The following is a 17,827-nucleotide window of genomic DNA, read 5'->3' on the forward strand; positions in this document are numbered from 1 at the left end:
TCGCGAGGTCAAAATGAGACTCCTGATGGATCGGCCCGTACTCAACTTCTTGCAGAGGTTCCACCGGACTTGGATGCAACCGACAGGTCATGCGTCCAGATCACAAGTGACCACTTTGACGAACATGATGTTGCAACCACCATCAGGCCTATGAAGACAAAGAGCCTCGAACAGGCGGCGGGCTTAGTCAAGAGATGTCGGCAATGTTCAGCGTTCGGGCGTCGATAGAGAGAGGGTTCAGCGACGTGTTGAATCGTCTGACTATAGCAGCTGATCAGTAAACTACAGGAGTGTGAACCCAGCGCAAGGCAAGACCGTCAGATCAAGCGGATATCATAGTAAGATACGCAGTACGTGTATTCTATATCGCTATTACAGTTACAGAAACTTTTCTGGACATAAACGCCACCAGCGCCATCATGCAAGGGATTGCTGAATAGGCGCAACCTCGATAGAGGAAAACAAAACAATGCCAGTCTAATGTAGAAGAACCATGCTACCATACTGAAATCGTGTCCATGCATGAAGATCAAAGCTCTGTCCATGGGGTATCAGGGTACGACAGAACCTGAGCAGGTACAGCGGCTTTCCGTCGCACGTGGAAATGGGATGAAAGATGAAGCAAGTCCGAAACGATTGCCTCCAACGCCGAGAGCAGGTTGGAGAAAGGGTGCTCATCGTTCTGACAATGTGAATAAGCAAGTGCGATGGATAAAGTGATCACCAGCGGCTGTTGCGGATGGGATCGCTGTTACCTCCGGTCCAGCCTGAGATGGGCGTTAGATCTCGCTCGGTGTCGAAGGGACTTCTACCACCTACCACCACGGCCTCCGCCACGGCCTCCACCACGGCCGCGGCCACCTCCCCAGCGACCACCACCGCCACCGCCGCCACCGTAGCGGGCCATCTCGTGCAGACGAGGATCAATCTGCTGCTTAGACTCTGTGAGAATCTGGACGAGATCACGAGCTTGCTTGGAGTCTGATGAAGCTGTTAGTGAATGCTTTGCAGAGGAGGGTCGAAGATACATACTGTCTGTGGTAAAGAGGGTGATGGCAGTACCGTTAGCGCCAGCACGACCAGTACGACCAATGCGGTGGACATAGTCCTCCGAGTTGTTCGGGTAGTCATAGTTGAACACGTGAGTAATGTTGCGGACATCTTGAAGAGCAAAGGTTAGTGACTGATGAAAGGAACGAGCAAACGACGATCATGATTGGATCGCGTGAAGCTGCAGTATGTTGCATGCAACCGTCTCTGTGCGCTACAACGAATGTCACGGCATCAAGTCCAGTGGGAAGGCTGTGGATGTCTCCTGGTCCAGAAACCCTTGGAAGAGAGTGCGACTTGTGTAAGTCAGATATCTCAAGCAGCTTGCTTCAGTAGTACCTTGGTAATACCAGAAACAGAAGATAGCGAAGACTGAAAGCTTCGCCAGCGTAACCAAGGATCCCTGGGGATCAGATTCGAGAGAGGCAAGCCCTGGACGATGTCATGGGAGCGAGTGTAACGAGCGCACAAGACGACCTAAGCAGAGCACAATGGCAGTTCACGCATAACAATAGTTGGGGAGGTGAGGAGGGGGGAGTGTTGGGGGTTTGCAATCATACCGATACCACGGGAAGCCACGTCGGTGGCAACCATGATGGGGCTCTTGCCCGTCTTGAATTCGTTCAAGACCCAATCACGCTCGTTCTGCTGCTTGTCGCCGTGAATAGCTGGAGACGAGTTAGCGGTGATCAGTTTATGACATGCGATGCAACTTACAGAGCGCCGGCCAGCCGTCCTGACGAAGGAATCGGGTGATCTCGTCAGCAACGCGCTTGGTACCTGTGAAGATAAGGATCTTGTTGTCCTTGTCGCTCATGATGGTCTCGAGGTGCTTGGCCATGCGGTCACGCTTCTCGAACTCTGTGCAGACCTCGACGATCTGTTGAATGCGGTGGTTGGCAGAGAGATCCATGGAACCAATGTTGACCTGGATCCAATCCTTCTGGTAGTCGGCAGCAAGCTGGCGAACTTCCTTGGGCCATGTAGCGGACCACATGCAGGTTTGACGGTCAGGGCGAATCTGTCCGATGATCTTGCGGATTTGAGGCTCGAAACCCATGTCAAGCATGCGGTCGGCCTCATCGAGAACCAGATAGGTAACACGGCGAAGGTTGGTCTTTCCAGCCTCCAACATATCGATGAGACGTCCAGGAGTGGCAATGCACACCTCAACACCGCGCGCAAGGTCACGGATCTGGGGACCCTTTGGAACACCTCCGTAGACGCAGGTGTTTCGGATGCGCGAGGACTTTCCGAACTTGCTGATCTCTTGCTGAATCTGGACAGCAAGCTCACGAGTGGGCGCGAGAATGAGGACGATAGGGCCATCGCCGGGGGCGAGGAGAGGCTGAGCGTTGATGTGAACGATGGCAGGAAGACAATAGGTCAACGTCTTTCCGGAACCGGTCTCGGCAACACCAACAACGTCGCGACCAGAAAGAGCCATAGGCCAACCCTGAGCCTGAATAGCAGTGGGCTTGGCGAAGCCCTGGGCCTTGACCTCGTTCATCACGTATGATGGGAAGCCAGCCTCGTCGAAGGTTGTGACGGGCTTGGGGATGTTCTCGCCCTTGACGGTCATCTGGTGCTCCTTGCGGTATTCGGCAACCTCGGCTGCTGAACGAGCAGTAACAGCGGGATCCTCCTTGTAGAAGGACTTCTCGAATTTGGGCATCGTGTCGAGATCTGGGGAGTGTTAGCGTTGCGCGGAGCCAATACAAGACAATGGAACGTACCCCATGATTGCTGCTTCAGGCCCTGGCCGAGTTGCGACATGCGGTCGCCGCCGTCGCGACCACCGCCAAAGCCGCCGCCGCCGCCATAACCACCACCTCCTCCGCCGTAGCCACCACCGCCACCGGAGTAGCCACCACCACCGCCGCCGCCGTAGCCGCCGCCACTAGATAGATGTTAGCAGATGTCGATGAGATGAGATGAGTGACAGGAGGGGGATTCTACGTTGTCGCATAGAGTAAGCGACCGCCCGCTTCGACTGTGAGACAGCCGGACAGGACGATCGAACTCAGACTGCGCGCAGAAGGGAGAGAAAGAATGGTAGCAGATGGAGGGCTGTCCAAGAACCACGACTGTGATGCCGTTCCCGTGTGAAGGGGGTGTATCGTCCTACCCGTACGATGCATAATGGCTTGTCGAGTTGTTGTAAGACCCATATCCAGCGTTGCTGTTTTCGTACCCGTTCGAGTAGCCACGGTCACCACCGCGACCGCCGCCGCCGTATCCACCGCCGCCGCCGCCGTAACCGCCTCCGTAGGAAGACATGATGTGAGAGTGTGTTGTAGAGACTGGCGTCAAGGGGGAACCGATCGAGTAAGGGAGCGTGTGTCGAAGTCTGGAGACTACGAGAAGATATTAGTTGCAGTAGAGCGACTGTAAAAGTGTCGCGTGTTGTGCGATAAAAGAAGCACAAATTGTAGAGGTTGCGAGTTGGGGTGAGAGGAAGGCAGAGGGCAGAGCGCGACAGGAAAAGTTGCCTTGCCTCTGTTGCGCTTGCACATTTTTTGAGACGCTAGCGCCGCTAGCACCAGGGTCTCGCCCAGTTGGGTAAGGGCGGAGCTTGCCGTTATCAGCCCGGGGAAGCCACCAAGAAAACCGAAGACCATGTCGCCACTGTGGGCCCTGCATCTGAGTGAATGCGAAGCATTTTCCATTACGACCCGCATATTGCACGCCCTGATACCTACTTCTCGAAGCAATGCGAGAATGTGAAAGTGTACTCCTGCACGATGACGAGACAACCCGATGCTTTCCTAGAACCTAGGATACAACCCTGTGCCCTGGTTCTCACCTTAGCCCATCACCAGCTCTGAGGCCCATGTCCCAGAACCCTTTCTCCATCTATACAACATTAGCATGTGGGCCGACTGTCATCTTCAGCCTAGCACTCACATTTGTAGCGTGTATGAAGATTTTCGCCAGCTCTTCCACCCGGCTCGGACTCAGTCCCTCGGCATGCTTCTCTACCAGCTCACTGCCCCTCATCATCGCTTCCCTGTACTCTTCTGCCACATACTGCTCAATCCACTTCCAGTACTTGCTTCCCACCCTCACGGTGCTGGGATCTTCGTAGAGACGTTTGGCAATAATGCCGTAACCGATGAGACACGGCAAAAGCGCAATCTGCAGAGCAAGATAGTCTTGCGACATGCCGATGTCGAGCACATAACGGGTGTATGCCGTGGTGGCTTGGTCCTCTTCTTCTTCGATGATATCGACTTCCGATAGTCCGTACTCTTTACAGAAGTCGATGTGCAGCTTGATCTCTTCCTGGAGGGTGACGACTTGTTGCACGGAGTACCCAATGTCTTTCAGATTGCTAGATTTGTATGCGGACAGCGCGTTCGCTCTTGCAAATTGGACCTTCACACTAGTCAGTTACTCTCTCCTATACGGTGATTGAACATGCTTGGGCATATACTTACCAAGAAGAGGTAGTCCTGCACAAGGTAGTACATGAACTTTTCCACTGGCAATGTCCCAGCGCCCATACTCTGCACGAACTCGTGTTGGGTATATTCCTTCCACGGCTTCTGTACGTCTTCTCGGTCGAGCAGATAGCTAATAAAGTTGCCTGGCGTGAAAGGTAGCATGTACATCGAGTGGAAATGGTTGATTGGGCCGCTGCCCCCTCCCATATCGACAGCTGTCTTGATGCCTGCTTCAACGTATAGATTGGCCTTCTTGACCGCCTTGGCCATCGACATTCCCTTCGCCAGATTACACGCAATAGCGGATGCCAATGAACACCCTGTCCCATGCGTGTTCCTCGACTGCAGATACGGGCTTTCTAGCATGGTAACTCCAGTATCACCCACGAGGACGTTCAAGACGACTTCCTTTTCGCTGTCGTGCGTGCTCACTACCCGGCCATGGGTCAATGGTAAATGGCCCCCCTTCAGTAACACCCATTTGGGTCCTAGTGACCGGACATGCTGCGCCATTGAGACGATGTCATCAACATTCTTCGGATCAGGAAGATCGAAACCGGCCGTTTGGAGGAGCAAGCGAGCCTCAGGAAGGTTTGGTGTGAGAAGCGTTGTGTGAGGCAGAAGGTGTCGAATCAGGGTTTCTATGGCTGTTTCGGGAAGGAGCTGTGAGCCAGATGTTGACACCATTACCTGTCCATGTAGTCAGCACAGCACGGAGCTCGTTTATGTTGGTATAAAGCGATCGAGAATAAATCTTAGACGTACAGGATCAATGATACTGGTGTTGATCTCATGTCTCTTCAAAGCATCCGCGGCGACCATAATGGTCTCGGCAGATGCAAGCATGCCTGTATCTTATCAGCGCGTTCACCAAAAGAATGTGGCTCTCTGAATGTCATCCCACCTGTCTTGACCACATCGACGCCCACATCTTCACAGACAGCATCGATCTGCTTCCGCACAAAGTCCGGCGGGGTATGGTGTATATCTTGGACGCCTAGGGTGTTTTGGGCTGTCAAGGCAGTCGTGGCCGTCATGGCATAGCAGCCATGCGCTGCAATGACCTTCTGGTCTGCTTCTAGTCCGCTGTTGGCGTGGCAGCATGGTTAGTGGTGTGTGGCTGATGAAGGGCGGATGCATGCACGCGTACGTACGCCCCACCCGAACTGTCTGAGCCAGCGATTACTAGAATGCGTTTGGGTGCCATTGTCGACCGAAAAGAGTATGCAGGCGTTGCTTTACGATCGTTTGGATACAATAACTAGTGAGATCCCTTACATCGTTTTCTCTAGACAGCCCTGGAGCCCCACCATCCGCGAATATGCGTACGCGAGATCCACGTCATCGACTCGCACCTTTGATGCTGTCGCACGCCGTGGAAGCTGCGCATCCGATGTGGTGGAAGGTTGCACGACATTGTATTTCTGTGCGCGTGCTGCTCTCGATATCTTGGATGATATCTAGTGTTTTTATCAATTATACCTAGGTCAGCCTTGAAGGAATCCATTCTCTAATATTGATGATTCGGTAGATCGGCGGTAGCAGAAGAAGTTCTGCTAGATATTTTCACTAACGTGAGATTCAGAGTACATGAACCGATTATGTACAAAAGTTAAACATCTCAGAGACCGTCCACGCCGACCCGCATATATCAAGCCACCATCACCATCACCAATCCCAATCGCGCGCATCAATGCCGACGATCTTAATGAATCATTCCTCTCTATATCTTCTACAGTTGAATCAGCATCCGCGTATGATGCAGTTGTGCAAGGAAGATGGTATGACCTCAAAGCTCACCACAGGTCTCAATGTCGATGGCATCCACCACTTTGCGAACAGACTGAGGAGACACTAGTGGAGACATTGCGTAAAAAGCTGAGAAGCTGAGAAGCTGGTGTTGTTGGAATGTAGTTATATAACTTTTGCGACAGCTGGGGTGAGCTTTGGGCCTTAACCAGCTCACTGTGTGCAAAATGCGTTCGCCTGTGTCGTGTGACTACCATAGTCCCTTGATCTGCGATACACGTTGCGTAGGCTCAAACACTTCATTGCTGTCCGCCGTGTTCGTCTTCGACACACCAACACTGTCCGTGAATGTTGGGAAAGCTGCAGCATCGTTGTTAGCATTCGCATCCCATCCCAGAGTCTCTTCCTTATCATAGTCTACCGGGGCCCAGGCTGCGTCCTCATCCTCCGGTACGAAGAGGCTTTCCGAATCGTCACGGGCAGGTTGTGCTTGGAGTGCCGAGACTTGACGAGATCCTGGGTTCCGCACTCGGCCAGAGGCATCGCGTCGTGATGCTGGTTGCACAGGCGGTGGCATACCAGATCGGAAGTTGCGACCCTGTCCACGCTCCGCAGTCGTGGTTGAGGCCGTGCGAGAGGTTTGTCTACTGCTCATTGCGTGCGTCGCAGGTGTTGGCGCAGATGGAGCGGCGGTGTGGTTGCCAGAAGTCATTAGCGTAAACTCACAGAGCAGCCCATCGCTTCCATAGCTGAACTGAAGTGGTCGCGCTGGCTGGGAGTAAAAGGCCTTTAAGCTTGTCTTGATTGTGTCTGCATGGACGACTATTGCCTTGAAATCCTTGACGTTTATGATGATGTGCATACCCGCCTGCACAGTAAATTCTTCGAAGTCAGACGTATTGACCGCGACGGCCGTGACAAGTGGATGCTTCAGGATTTCCTTCCCGTTCGAGATCTTTTCTGTGTAGCTCTTAAATACGCAGCGTCCGTCTTCACTCGCAAAGATATCGAGCATTTCGGTCTTGGTACCGAAGTACTCAGCGTACTCCTTCACAGCCCCGGAGTGCATACTCCACCTGTTTTTCGCCGCGTTGCGATCGAACAGTGCATGCATGACGTCCACGGCTTCATATGTGAGCTTGTAGGTCTTGATGACGCCCTGGTTGCAGATCATCTTGACGATGAATCGACATTGCGCCTCGGTTTCCCGCTCTTGCACGCTGACTTCACAGCGATCGATTGCACCATCACGCCCTAGTGGGTCGTACAAGCGGCTTTTGAAGACCGATAAGAGCGCTTTGGTGTACATACTGCACGTGAAGCGGCCGTCAGGACCGCCATAAGTCGGCACACATTCATAGCTGGCGAAGAATTGTCGACCGTCTAATGTGATGGCGGCGTATGCGGATTTGGAAGAGTTGAGAGCGGTAAATGTGAACTGACGCAAGAGGTATGAGATGCCGGACTGACTAGAAGGAAGAGAGGCAAACCTACCTTTTCGCGACGCGCTTCAATGGCTACAGTCTCGCTGAACTTGCCGAGGCAAACAAGCAGATCATGAACCTTAGACGCTGCCTCGGGCGTCAGGGTGAAGTTGAGGGCAACCATTTTGTCTTGGTGCGACTGCTCGCATTGTCGCCGGGTGTTTGGGTGGCATCGCGACGAGCCCCGGCGACCGAAAGCGGGAAGAGCGCGTCAAACACGCGCTAGCGCATTGACATCATCGCGCCTACTCTCATGGGCGCCCATCCATTCACCTTTCTTAGGAGCACGATATCAGCCCTCGTTAGTGCAAACAAAATGACTCAGTCAGCGCTGCCTGATGATATTCTGCATCTCCTATGCGAAGAGCTTGCGAATCAAGAACAGTTCGACACACTCTTCAACTGTGCTTGCGCCAGCCGTGCTCTCGCCGTACCTGCATTAACTCATCTCTACAAGTATGTCGCATTGGCCTCGCTAATTTATCGTCATCTAACTGACACGATCGTTAGATCTCATCATCTCGCTCCTGTTCGAGGTGGAGGAGAAGACCTCTATGGCTTACCAGCTGCCACCAAGCTTCTCACGATCCAAAAATGGTACGTAAACTTCACCGTACGAACTGTATGAGAGAGACACTGACTACGTACACCCATCTTTAGGTCCATTCTTTGGCGATCGATTGTCGCATCTGCACTCGATGTCACACTATTCCCATACTGCCGTTATATCAAATCGCTAGACTTTCGGGACCTGGGATATCTCCTCGATGACGACCAATTTCGTGCGAAAGTTTCCAAGTCAGTACAGCTTCGATGTCAGACACCACCAACTCTGATTGTGAAACAGGCAATTCTTCTCCGGGCCGTTGAAGCAGTTCGAGAAGACTGAGACAGGGACAAACATCAAAGGTAGAAAGTATACTCGGATAAAGACAGCGGATATCATCGACGTGATTGGTGAAGGTTTGATAAATGCGCGAAGCTGTTCAGTACGATACTGACGTGGTGCAGTGGTCACACAGCATACTCCAACCCTGGAGATCATCAGCGGTGAACGTAAGTCCATCCTTCTTCTTAACATTCGGATATGAGCTAACTATACTAGTCCAGCCTGGTGCTCTCGTACGATGGACGCCCCGGCTTCCTCGACTACAGAGCCTTGAGCTGTGGGACGGAAAGCCACTAGAAGACGAACTGGTCCATGCATCCATCTACGACCACTGCCCGCAGTTCAAATCTCTTATGATCTATACCTGGGTCTCAGAAGACAACGATCACAAGTTCGCCAAATTCCTCTCGTCCATGCGGCCGAACACGCTCCAAACACTACAAACGATCAGCGACGTCAAGGCCGGCGCCGAGTCACTATTAGCTCTCAATCACCATGGAAATTCGCTAGAGGATCTGAGACTGTGTGTTTCGAACGAGTCGATACCACATCTGTCGCTACTTCAAGGATGCACAGCTTTAAAAACGCTGCGCATTGAGGACATCCATGGTACTGTAGACTTGGAAGCGACAGAACATGACGTATTCCTCGAGACGACTGCCTGGCTACGCAAATGCTCAGATCTACAACGCCTCAGCTTCTCGAAAATGCAATCCGGAGCCGCACTCATCACACCCGTACTGCTCGAAGAGAAGATACAACTCAGCAGCCTGGAGATAGACTCGTACACGCTAAAAGATCACAAGACGTTCCATCAGGCTCTCGTACACCAGCAGTCTTCTTTGAGGGTGCTCTTCCTGAGTGGCGATACCGATGGCATGTTTCGAGATGATCTGGATACTCTCGTGGACTCTTTGAAGCAATTGACAGAGCTGCGAGATCTGCACCTCATCCTTCCGGAGGTGCTGCGGGATGAACATCTCGTCACCATTCTCGCTGAGCTCACACTACTGGAGGATTTGTACGTAAGCGGCCTGGAGCTCAATGACATTGTGCTTCCTCACCTAGCCAGCTTGCCAAACTTGCGCACCGTTACTATTTCCGGTATATCCAAATTCACCATGGATGGTCTACTGGACTTTGTATCGAGACTCGGACCGGGTAATCAGGCCATCCGTCTCTCGATAGATATGGCGGATACGGATACGCTGCTCTCGGAAGAGGAGTTGACGCTGGTGAGAGATAACCTTGCGGAGAAGGCTGGTGGTACGTTGGAGTACATGGCGCTTCGAGGTATGTATCTGCGCGATGAGCAGGCGACAAACAAGATGGCATACTGACCAGATTCGCCTAGATCCGAATGTTCCGGAGTTCGAAAGCGACTCCGACTGAGGCTTCTTCTTTGCACTGTTCAAGTTACTACAATTGAAGCTGGGCAATCATTCGGCTTGTCTATTGGATAAAGGATGTGAAAGAGGCTTCTGGCAAGACATGCTTAGGACTGGAATAGCGTCTCCAAGTGCAATGATGAAGATAATAAGAGACTTGTTCATCGTTCTCTCTCAACCTAGAAGAAAAACATAACTGAACTTTTTGAAAGCAAAACACGTAAACCAGAAGAACAACCCGATGAGCCATGACATACTCAGTCCATGTCAGTATCGCTATCTTCTTGACTCTGATCAACGCATTTTTTCAGCGCCTGAATCCTCCGCTCGTAAACGTCTTGCTGCAACTCTGGGAAGTGTTGCAGTAGCTCAATGAAGTTCGACCTCAAGTGGTCGTCCTTGACGTATGACCAGAAGTTTTCCGCTATGTATACGGCCAAATGACCCTTAAGATATTCATGGGAGATTGAAGTTGTGTCATGTGCGTAAACATGGCGACAGAACACCATGATCTCCAACATTCCCGGTTGTATGCCCTTCAGCTTCTCAGCGACATGTTCCAGCATGTCCCACATGCCTAGCTTTTCCGCGGTGATCCATGCTGCAACACATTGTGCAAAGGCTTCGTTCGTTTCCTCACCCTCTTGCGGGTTCCGATGACCAAATCCATCACTTTCTAGATATTCTGCGATGAATGTGAAATCTTCCGGGTTGATGTCGACAAGAGCAGGGTGTTTGAGCTCCCAAAGGCCTTCGTCATTATGATCAATTAGCAGGAGACCTTGTTTAGCATCGCGGAAATACGGTCGGTCCCATAAATTCTTCAGCCGTAGGGTGTGGATCTCTTGGTCAGTTCCAACCGGTACCTTGACGTATTCTTTGCTTTCGGATCTGGATGCTGTCAGTTGAAAAGTTCCAAGATATCGATGAGAAACCTACATCTCGCCCTCAATGGTATCACTGACTGGTTCTTTCCGACGACGTCCCATGCCGCCAAGCTGATTATCGAGAAAATTGTGTTGGAACGGTCTTGGTTCCATTGTTCTTCCCTCGGTCGAGCTTGAGACGCTGCCATCATCTGTTAAGTCTACTACCATGCCTCTGCGGATATTCAACCGATCTTGTGGGGATGGTACGGCCCGAAGTTGTCCATGGTCTCTTGAGGGCTGCGATGAGCTGGCGGCAGGTCTCGAAGGTGCTTCCCATACGTTCAAGATCGCATCTGGGGCACTGCTGGGGCCGGAGGTGACAGGAACGCGACGATTGACCGGGGATCTTGCTGGTTTTGATGGTGACTGGAATGAGGCTGGTGGATGTGAGAAGCTATTTGCAATTCGCCCTTTCGACCGTTCACTATAGTATTCTTCGCGGCTCAGCCGGAGAGCCTGTCTCATTTCTGGATCTGAGTGTGAATCATCGTCCGAGTCGTTCATGTTGGTGTCCGAGCCTGAAGCATCGTTCGCTAGAGCTATCAATTGCTCTCGCCAATGAGCAAGTCCCAATTGCGCGTCCAGCGCGTTGTTAGCCATCTCATATGCATCACCAAGCCCTGGCGTGATCCCGATAACCTCCTCGTGCGTGTAGGTTGCGAAAGGGTCATATTCCCCTATGTCTTCGGTATGCGCCCAGCGACTTCTTGAGTTAGCAGAGTCAAGATTTCCATCAAGCTACAATGTTTCTTACAAGACCAACTGCTCGCCCATCAGTAAAACCAGAATTGAATTACCATGAGGTCGTATTTCCCTGACTTCTTCTGCTCCCATGTCTTCTTCACAGATGACTGCGGGCCATAGTGGAAAGAATGACGTGGACCTTCGGTACAGTATCAGTGCACCTGGGGAGAATTGCATCATGATATCGTTGGTAATGCAATACCGAGCTGTTTGTTTGGAGGATGGCAGAGAGGAATGAGAGCTGGTGAGCGACAGTTATGTGATAGTTGTAGAACAAATTTCAATCTATTGAGAGTAAGAAGACATGAGCAGTGTTGCATGTGAGCGTCTAAACGAAGCCTAATATAAGCAGACATCGTGTGAATACGTTCTCAGGGTAAAGGCGGGCTCAGGTGAGGGCCATTATGCCAGGTGAAAGACGAAAACAGACGCCCATGCGCGACAAGTCCCTCACAACCGTTATCAGACCGACACATGATGGATCTGAGGCTTATGAGTCGTGTTCCGCTATTTGAAAGTGTCGTGTGTTGTTATGGTCAAGTAGCAGAAAGGGATGCGGAGTTCATGGCTCACATCTCGGAGGTTGACTAAGCTGCCCGCAACAGCGAAGCCAAGGACATCTGGCTTCAACATCTCGACCACGAATTCCCCGACGCGCAAGTCGCCGCGCCGCCCACCTCTACACATACCCCCACATACGCCTGCGGTGAATTCATAATCTCAAGACGCGAGTTTACGACCCGGTCGCGCGCCCCACGTCCCACTCCACGATCAACGAACGCACCTCTACCTCCGACCTTCGCACCAGCATTCCCAATCCGCAGCCATGTTGGGCCTTGCGAACATGCAGCCGCGGCAACTCGCCGCACAAGTCCTGAACTTCGCGCTCGTCCTCTCAACCGCCTTCATGATGTGGAAAGGACTGTCCGTGGTCTCCGACTCGCCCTCGCCTATTGTCGTCGTTCTGTCAGGATCCATGGAGCCTGCATTCCAACGAGGAGATCTGCTGTTCCTGTGGAACCGGGGGGCAGATACACAAGTGGGCGAGATTGTGGTGTACAACGTCAAGGGCAAAGACATCCCGATCGTGCATCGCGTTGTGAGGAGATATGGAGGAGGGTGAGTTGCGCTCCTTCCCTTTCGCTGTGACTGAGGCTCTCAATGAGGGTTGGAGGAGTCAAGATCAGCTCGCAGGTTTTCAGACGTTACTACAAAGCTCATGCTGACCCAACTACTAGCAAAACACCCCTCCGCCTCCTGACCAAGGGCGACAACAACCTCGCGGACGACACCGAACTCTACGCCGCCGGCCAATCCTTCCTGAATCGCAAAGAAGATGTCATCGGAAGCGTCGTCGGCTTCATACCATTCGTTGGATACGTTACCATCCTGTTGAGCGAGCATCCATGGCTGAAGCAGGTCATGTTAGGCATGATGGGTGTGATGGTGGTTTTACAAAGAGAGTAGTCCTTGCGCATTCGCATAGAGTGCTTTTCACGTCAATGGATATCTTTCCAAAAGGTGGGAGAAAGAGATGGGTGGTAACGATGTGGTTGGACTGCTCCGTACCCATCCTGATCTATGTGTTTCTGCTGTCAGGAGGCGGCAAAGCTAGGCGTTCAAATCATACCCAGACAATGTTCAACATTTACTAAAGTCGAAGAGTTATACCAGCCATCCAGCGTTCATCCAGCTACGTTCTCTAGACCGTAGACCAGCGCCTCACGCGCATCTTGCATTCATCAGTGAGCATACCTAAGCACACTCCAGGGCTTTATTTCCCAACGAGAGAGTAATCGCCTGCACCTTCCCAATGCCTGCCAAAATGACATCACCTACCTTCCTTCTACATCACTAAGACTTCACTCCCACGCGACACCCCCGGCAAAAAACACACCCCACCTTCCGTGGAAGAGCGGCAAAAAGAAAGCAATGCGCCGTACGGGGTTTGACTAATTGATTGTTAGCTCTACGATTCGAATTGAGGCATTGTTGGTATTTCATACACCCGTGATCCCCGCCTAGTCCGTCGTCCGATGTACGATGGGAAGGCGATAGCATACCACTAGCCCAACGGCGCTTTGATGCAATGATCGATTGATGGAATAGGAACGAATTAGAGACAACATATAGACAAGTTGAGATACAGTGAGTGGATCGAGGAGGTGGGGATCGGGAAAGTGTGGTAGTGAAGCCAGGGAAACAACCCCTACCGTGAATGCGGGCACCCGGTTCGGCGGTGTGAGGAAACGACAAAGACCTGTCGCTAGAGGACCAACTCCCGGTTGCTACGAACGGAAAGGTCTGTCACGCCGTCATGCTCTTCTTTTGACCTCAGGCAAGACACAACTTCGAACGTCAGGGGCTGAGCTGGGACCTGAGCTACTGTTAGCATGCGTAGTGCTACGCCCAGCCTAATCGCATCAACATCACGGTCACACAGCAGAGGAAACATTGTAGAAGCAGCAAAGACTTTCCATACCGCAATTGCTAGTGTACATAGACTTGGTCATGAGCTTCGTGATGTTCCTTTCACGACGTCGGGGTTAAGACGCCCAAACATCATGACCGCCCGCCATCAGCGTGGTTTGCACTGACCGCCAGCGTCCTTTTCGAAATGAACCACAGATTGGCTAGCCGAAGACCTTCCTCCGCAAGAGATAACGAACCCATTAAGAAGTAGGAAGATCACAAATGAAATCGAGAGAGGCTTGGTAGCCTAAGCCTAAGCCGCCCATGACAAGACATCTTCAACGCTGTTGGTGGAAGCACGAATGAGGCGATAGCCTCTACTCGGACTCCTCCTCTTCTTCCTCGGCGTTCTGGTGGTGGTTAGTCAAGTTATCATCAATTTGAAGTGCACGCATCAACATACCTGGTAGGCGGCCTTCTCCTCCTCATACCGCTTCTTGTCGGCGGCAGCCTTGGCCTCGTAGGGAGTGCGCTGCTTCTCGTTCAGGGCCTTCCACTTCTCGCCAAGAACCTTGCCGACCTCGCCTGTCCAATGTCAGAGTGGTAGCAAAGATGAAGAAAGAGCGCAAACATACCGAACTTGATACCAGGGTTGTCCTCACGGACCTTCTCGCGCTGCTCGTTGGCGAAGAACATGTATGCGGAAAGACCACGCTTGGGCGCGTTGGGGTCTGCTGGAGTCAGTACCCGAATCTGCAGATGCACGTGAGCTGCTTACCCTTCTTCTTCTTGCCGCCGTCAGCCTTGGACTTAGGCGCGGCCTTGCGGGTGGTCTTCTCCTTGGGCATGGTGGTGGTTGAGTGGTGTATATGGCTGTGGTTCCTTGTTAGCTGCTGTTTGGGTTGCAAGCAGCGAGTAGGTAAGAGTAGCGTGGCAGGAAGGCACAATGGCTGCTGGTGAGATTGAGAATGCTAGTATAGACCACAGCTAGTGTCTTCGCCTGCAAACGGAGTAGTGTTGTGGTGAGTGGGTAATGGTGGTGCAGCGCTGCTATGCGCGTGAGGTGACGCGGTCGCAAAACACCACAACACAACGCGATGATGCGCGATTTTCGGGTAAGAGAAGGTGTGGGTACTTACAGAAGTAGCTAGATGGGAGCAAATGGGAAGTGTTGACTGAGGTCTGTTTTGCGGTCAGTATGCGCGTGGCAGTGGGTGCTGGCGACGGCGATGAAGAATCGACTGAAGGTAATGACGTTCAGAAGACGGAAGAAAGAAGGCTGGGAGAGTCCTGGTTGGGGCAATTGGACCGTGGAAACGCGTGGAAAAAGGGTGTGGTTGCGAAAAGTGGTGCTGGTGATGTTGCGACTTCGTCAAAATGCAGGCGGACTCACCAAACGTCTTTGCGGGCGAAAGTTGTATGGGCGGCGGATTTGTTAGGGGAGGAATTGGGTGAGGGCTCAGCAGCACATTTTGTGAGAGAGGGAAGGCGCGCCCTCCCCCAACAACAAGGCCCGCTTACCTAAGGTGCGAACGAGGCAGGCACGCTTGTTTTGCTACTGCCATAGCACACGCACCCGGACCACGACCCCTCCTCCACCCAGCCGATGCTGCGCTCCCTCACCGCATGCGCCCGATGCAGATGCCAGCGATTGTGGACAGCTTCATTGTCGCTTTTTTGCTGCTCGCACTGCCGTCCACTCTCTAGCAGACGTGTCGGTGTCGCCCAGGTATGCTCCGAGGTGCTCGCACTGCTGCGGGCTACACGGCGCATCCCTGGGCGCGGAGGCGCTGCCCTTCGTTCTTTCCTGGCGAGTTTCAAGTTTGGTTAGATTGCACGCAGAAGCACACGGTCTACCATTCGTTGGACGCATCCATCAGAAGCGGCCCTTGACGTTATCATTCATAGCGCGGCTGGCTGATGTTCTTCCCCGAGCACCAGAGCACCCAGCATCCAGTCCCCGTCGCCCAACCTGCCCACCCCTCAAAGCATCCGCCTGCAGCCCCTTTGGTGTTCTGAGCAAGCAAGCCCAGAGCAGCAAAGTTACATGTCAGCCTACGTCTGGTCGCAGACTCTGCCGCACAAGCCGTGACTCTGGCCTTCTGTCATAGCTGGGCACGCTATGGTGATGGGCGGCGGCCTCTGCACCCGCTTCCGGCCACAGCGGTCTGGCTCTGCACTTTCGCCCGACCGAGCACGGAAGCGGTCGCTAGCCTAATGCGAGACACTGCTCCAACACTGCTCACCCATTTGCCTCAAGAAACACTCTCTGTTCCTCCTGGCTGCTCATCGCGTTGGGAACATGGCGGACGTGTTCGGCCATCGGCCTCTCCAAGCCCCTAACAGCGGAGCAGACGCTCAGACTCGCCTCTTCAAAAGCCACCGAGGGCTACAGACTTTCGCGTACCTTCCCCGACGTGACCCAGAGCTGTCAGGCTTCATCTTATTCCAGAAGTTACGTTTGCATCTATGTAGATAGAGCGCACGACGTTGGGCATCACCGCTCGCGCATCAGCCATGACGTTTATCATCAACAAACATCATGCAGCGCAAGATCGTGCAGCAGCATGCTACCACCGCAATAAATCATTATATGTACATACGGCTGCTCTCAGATACAGTTCGATCCCATTCGTAATCGCGGCAGCAGACGAAAGGGTGGATGACTCTCAATCGTCCTCATCCTCCATAACGAGCTCCGTCAGACCCTCGTCCGCAGCCCAGTTGATCCCGCTACCCACGATCATGGCTGATAATATACCTTTCAACGTCCTCACCCTCCGTCGCGAGTCTTTGAGCTCCTTGTCGACCGCATCGACGCGTTGACGTAATTGCGGATCTTCAATGTCCTGCACCGACTGCGCCTTCATTTCTTCGGCCAGAGCAAGCATGGTCTGCGCCAGCTCTCGGTTCTTTTGATTTGCGACAATGTTGTTCTGTTCGGCCACACTCAGAAATTTATTCGTAGAAGCAAGCTTCGACGTCAGTGAGCCATGGATCATGGAAACAGCATCGTTCTCGGTCACCAGCGGCAGTATGCGCCTACACAACATCAGACCATGATTCAGAGCGATCTGCCCAGGAACTCACTTCTCGGCGAATGGAGTCTGTTCGCCGCCATGAACGGCTTTCAGAACGGGATCCATTACTAGAACATTGTGTGTGATTTTGTTCCTTATCTCGTACTCTGCCCTCGCTTCCATAGCCTCGCGCTGCGCAATAGTCAGGCGCTCCTCCAGCAGGTCATCTGGAAGTGATGCAAAGTCATGCGCGTGTACTACAGAAGGCGATTAATATACGAAGATGCTATGTCATACCATGTGCGAGACGTGCCTGATTGTTGTGCTTGTAGCAGGCTTTGCTGCAGCTCAAGTTCCTTGAGCTGATCGTAGAGCTGTAGGGCTAGCTCCTCGGTATCTGAAAACGCGAACGCGTCGCTATGGTTTGTTTGCAGCAAGTCCGCGTAGTCGTTTGGATCTTGTGTTTTGGCCGTCGCGTCTGCCATGTCAACATCGCCTTTGGCCGCCATAATGCTTGCAGACGGTGTTGACGTAGATTCAAGTTTGCGACCGAGACCGTGTTCACCTGACGGCACGCGATGGTTCCTCTAGGTGACTGCTATGATGCAGCCTCGCGGGGCCCATGCGCCGATCCCTGCATTAACCCTCCTTGGCGGTATCTGGTACGCATGTGCTCACGCCTCAACTTTCCAAGCCTCGAATCCGCTCTCGCACGG

At 52.7% G+C, this 17,827-nt stretch overlaps 8 protein-coding genes across 8 annotated transcripts; 2 read left to right on the forward strand and 6 right to left on the reverse strand.

The window, feature by feature from the left end:
- Window positions 1–720: 720 nt before the first annotated feature.
- On the reverse strand, window positions 721–3,330 carry DBP2 (ATP-dependent RNA helicase dbp2; the record flags this gene model as incomplete). Its single annotated transcript, XM_049338284.1, has 7 exons — window positions 721–767; window positions 820–981; window positions 1,033–1,161; window positions 1,611–1,718; window positions 1,768–2,736; window positions 2,787–2,950; window positions 3,179–3,330. The coding sequence occupies 7 exons, from the start codon at window positions 3,328–3,330 to the stop codon at window positions 721–723; spliced, it is 1,731 nt and encodes a 576-aa protein (XP_049204169.1).
- Window positions 3,331–3,906: 576 nt separating this feature from the next.
- Window positions 3,907–5,703, reverse strand: J4E93_000324 (uncharacterized protein; the record flags this gene model as incomplete). The annotated part of the gene is made up of 5 exons (XM_049338285.1): window positions 3,907–4,428; window positions 4,491–5,186; window positions 5,262–5,344; window positions 5,401–5,582; window positions 5,651–5,703. The coding sequence occupies 5 exons, from the start codon at window positions 5,701–5,703 to the stop codon at window positions 3,907–3,909; spliced, it is 1,536 nt and encodes a 511-aa protein (XP_049204170.1).
- Window positions 5,704–6,495: 792 nt separating this feature from the next.
- Window positions 6,496–7,853, reverse strand: J4E93_000325 (uncharacterized protein; the record flags this gene model as incomplete). Its single annotated transcript, XM_049338286.1, has 2 exons — window positions 6,496–7,683; window positions 7,740–7,853. The coding sequence occupies 2 exons, from the start codon at window positions 7,851–7,853 to the stop codon at window positions 6,496–6,498; spliced, it is 1,302 nt and encodes a 433-aa protein (XP_049204171.1).
- Window positions 7,854–8,045: 192 nt separating this feature from the next.
- On the forward strand, window positions 8,046–10,010 carry J4E93_000326 (uncharacterized protein; the record flags this gene model as incomplete). Its single annotated transcript, XM_049338287.1, has 7 exons — window positions 8,046–8,185; window positions 8,240–8,326; window positions 8,390–8,527; window positions 8,577–8,692; window positions 8,741–8,785; window positions 8,835–9,911; window positions 9,973–10,010. The coding sequence occupies 7 exons, from the start codon at window positions 8,046–8,048 to the stop codon at window positions 10,008–10,010; spliced, it is 1,641 nt and encodes a 546-aa protein (XP_049204172.1).
- A 253-nt stretch (window positions 10,011–10,263) lies between these two features.
- J4E93_000327 (uncharacterized protein) lies at window positions 10,264–10,995 on the reverse strand (the record flags this gene model as incomplete). The annotated part of the gene is made up of 2 exons (XM_049338288.1): window positions 10,264–10,897; window positions 10,946–10,995. The coding sequence occupies 2 exons, from the start codon at window positions 10,993–10,995 to the stop codon at window positions 10,264–10,266; spliced, it is 684 nt and encodes a 227-aa protein (XP_049204173.1).
- A 1,510-nt stretch (window positions 10,996–12,505) lies between these two features.
- SEC11 (Signal peptidase complex catalytic subunit) lies at window positions 12,506–13,146 on the forward strand (the record flags this gene model as incomplete). Its single annotated transcript, XM_049338289.1, has 2 exons — window positions 12,506–12,798; window positions 12,918–13,146. 2 exons carry the CDS (start codon window positions 12,506–12,508, stop codon window positions 13,144–13,146), a joined length of 522 nt encoding a protein of 173 aa, XP_049204174.1.
- Window positions 13,147–14,468: 1,322 nt separating this feature from the next.
- On the reverse strand, window positions 14,469–14,939 carry NHP6 (Non-histone chromosomal protein 6; the record flags this gene model as incomplete). Its single annotated transcript, XM_049338290.1, has 4 exons — window positions 14,469–14,501; window positions 14,555–14,676; window positions 14,727–14,822; window positions 14,870–14,939. The coding sequence occupies 4 exons, from the start codon at window positions 14,937–14,939 to the stop codon at window positions 14,469–14,471; spliced, it is 321 nt and encodes a 106-aa protein (XP_049204175.1).
- A 1,821-nt stretch (window positions 14,940–16,760) lies between these two features.
- On the reverse strand, window positions 16,761–17,237 carry J4E93_000330 (uncharacterized protein; the record flags this gene model as incomplete). Its single annotated transcript, XM_049338291.1, has 2 exons — window positions 16,761–17,133; window positions 17,182–17,237. The coding sequence occupies 2 exons, from the start codon at window positions 17,235–17,237 to the stop codon at window positions 16,761–16,763; spliced, it is 429 nt and encodes a 142-aa protein (XP_049204176.1).
- Window positions 17,238–17,827: the final 590 nt, after the last annotated feature.

This window comes from Alternaria ventricosa, assembly GCF_023758065.1.
Source record: "Alternaria ventricosa strain BMP 2768 chromosome Unknown scaffold_1, whole genome shotgun sequence".
Classification (NCBI taxonomy): Eukaryota; Fungi; Ascomycota; class Dothideomycetes; order Pleosporales; family Pleosporaceae; genus Alternaria; species Alternaria ventricosa.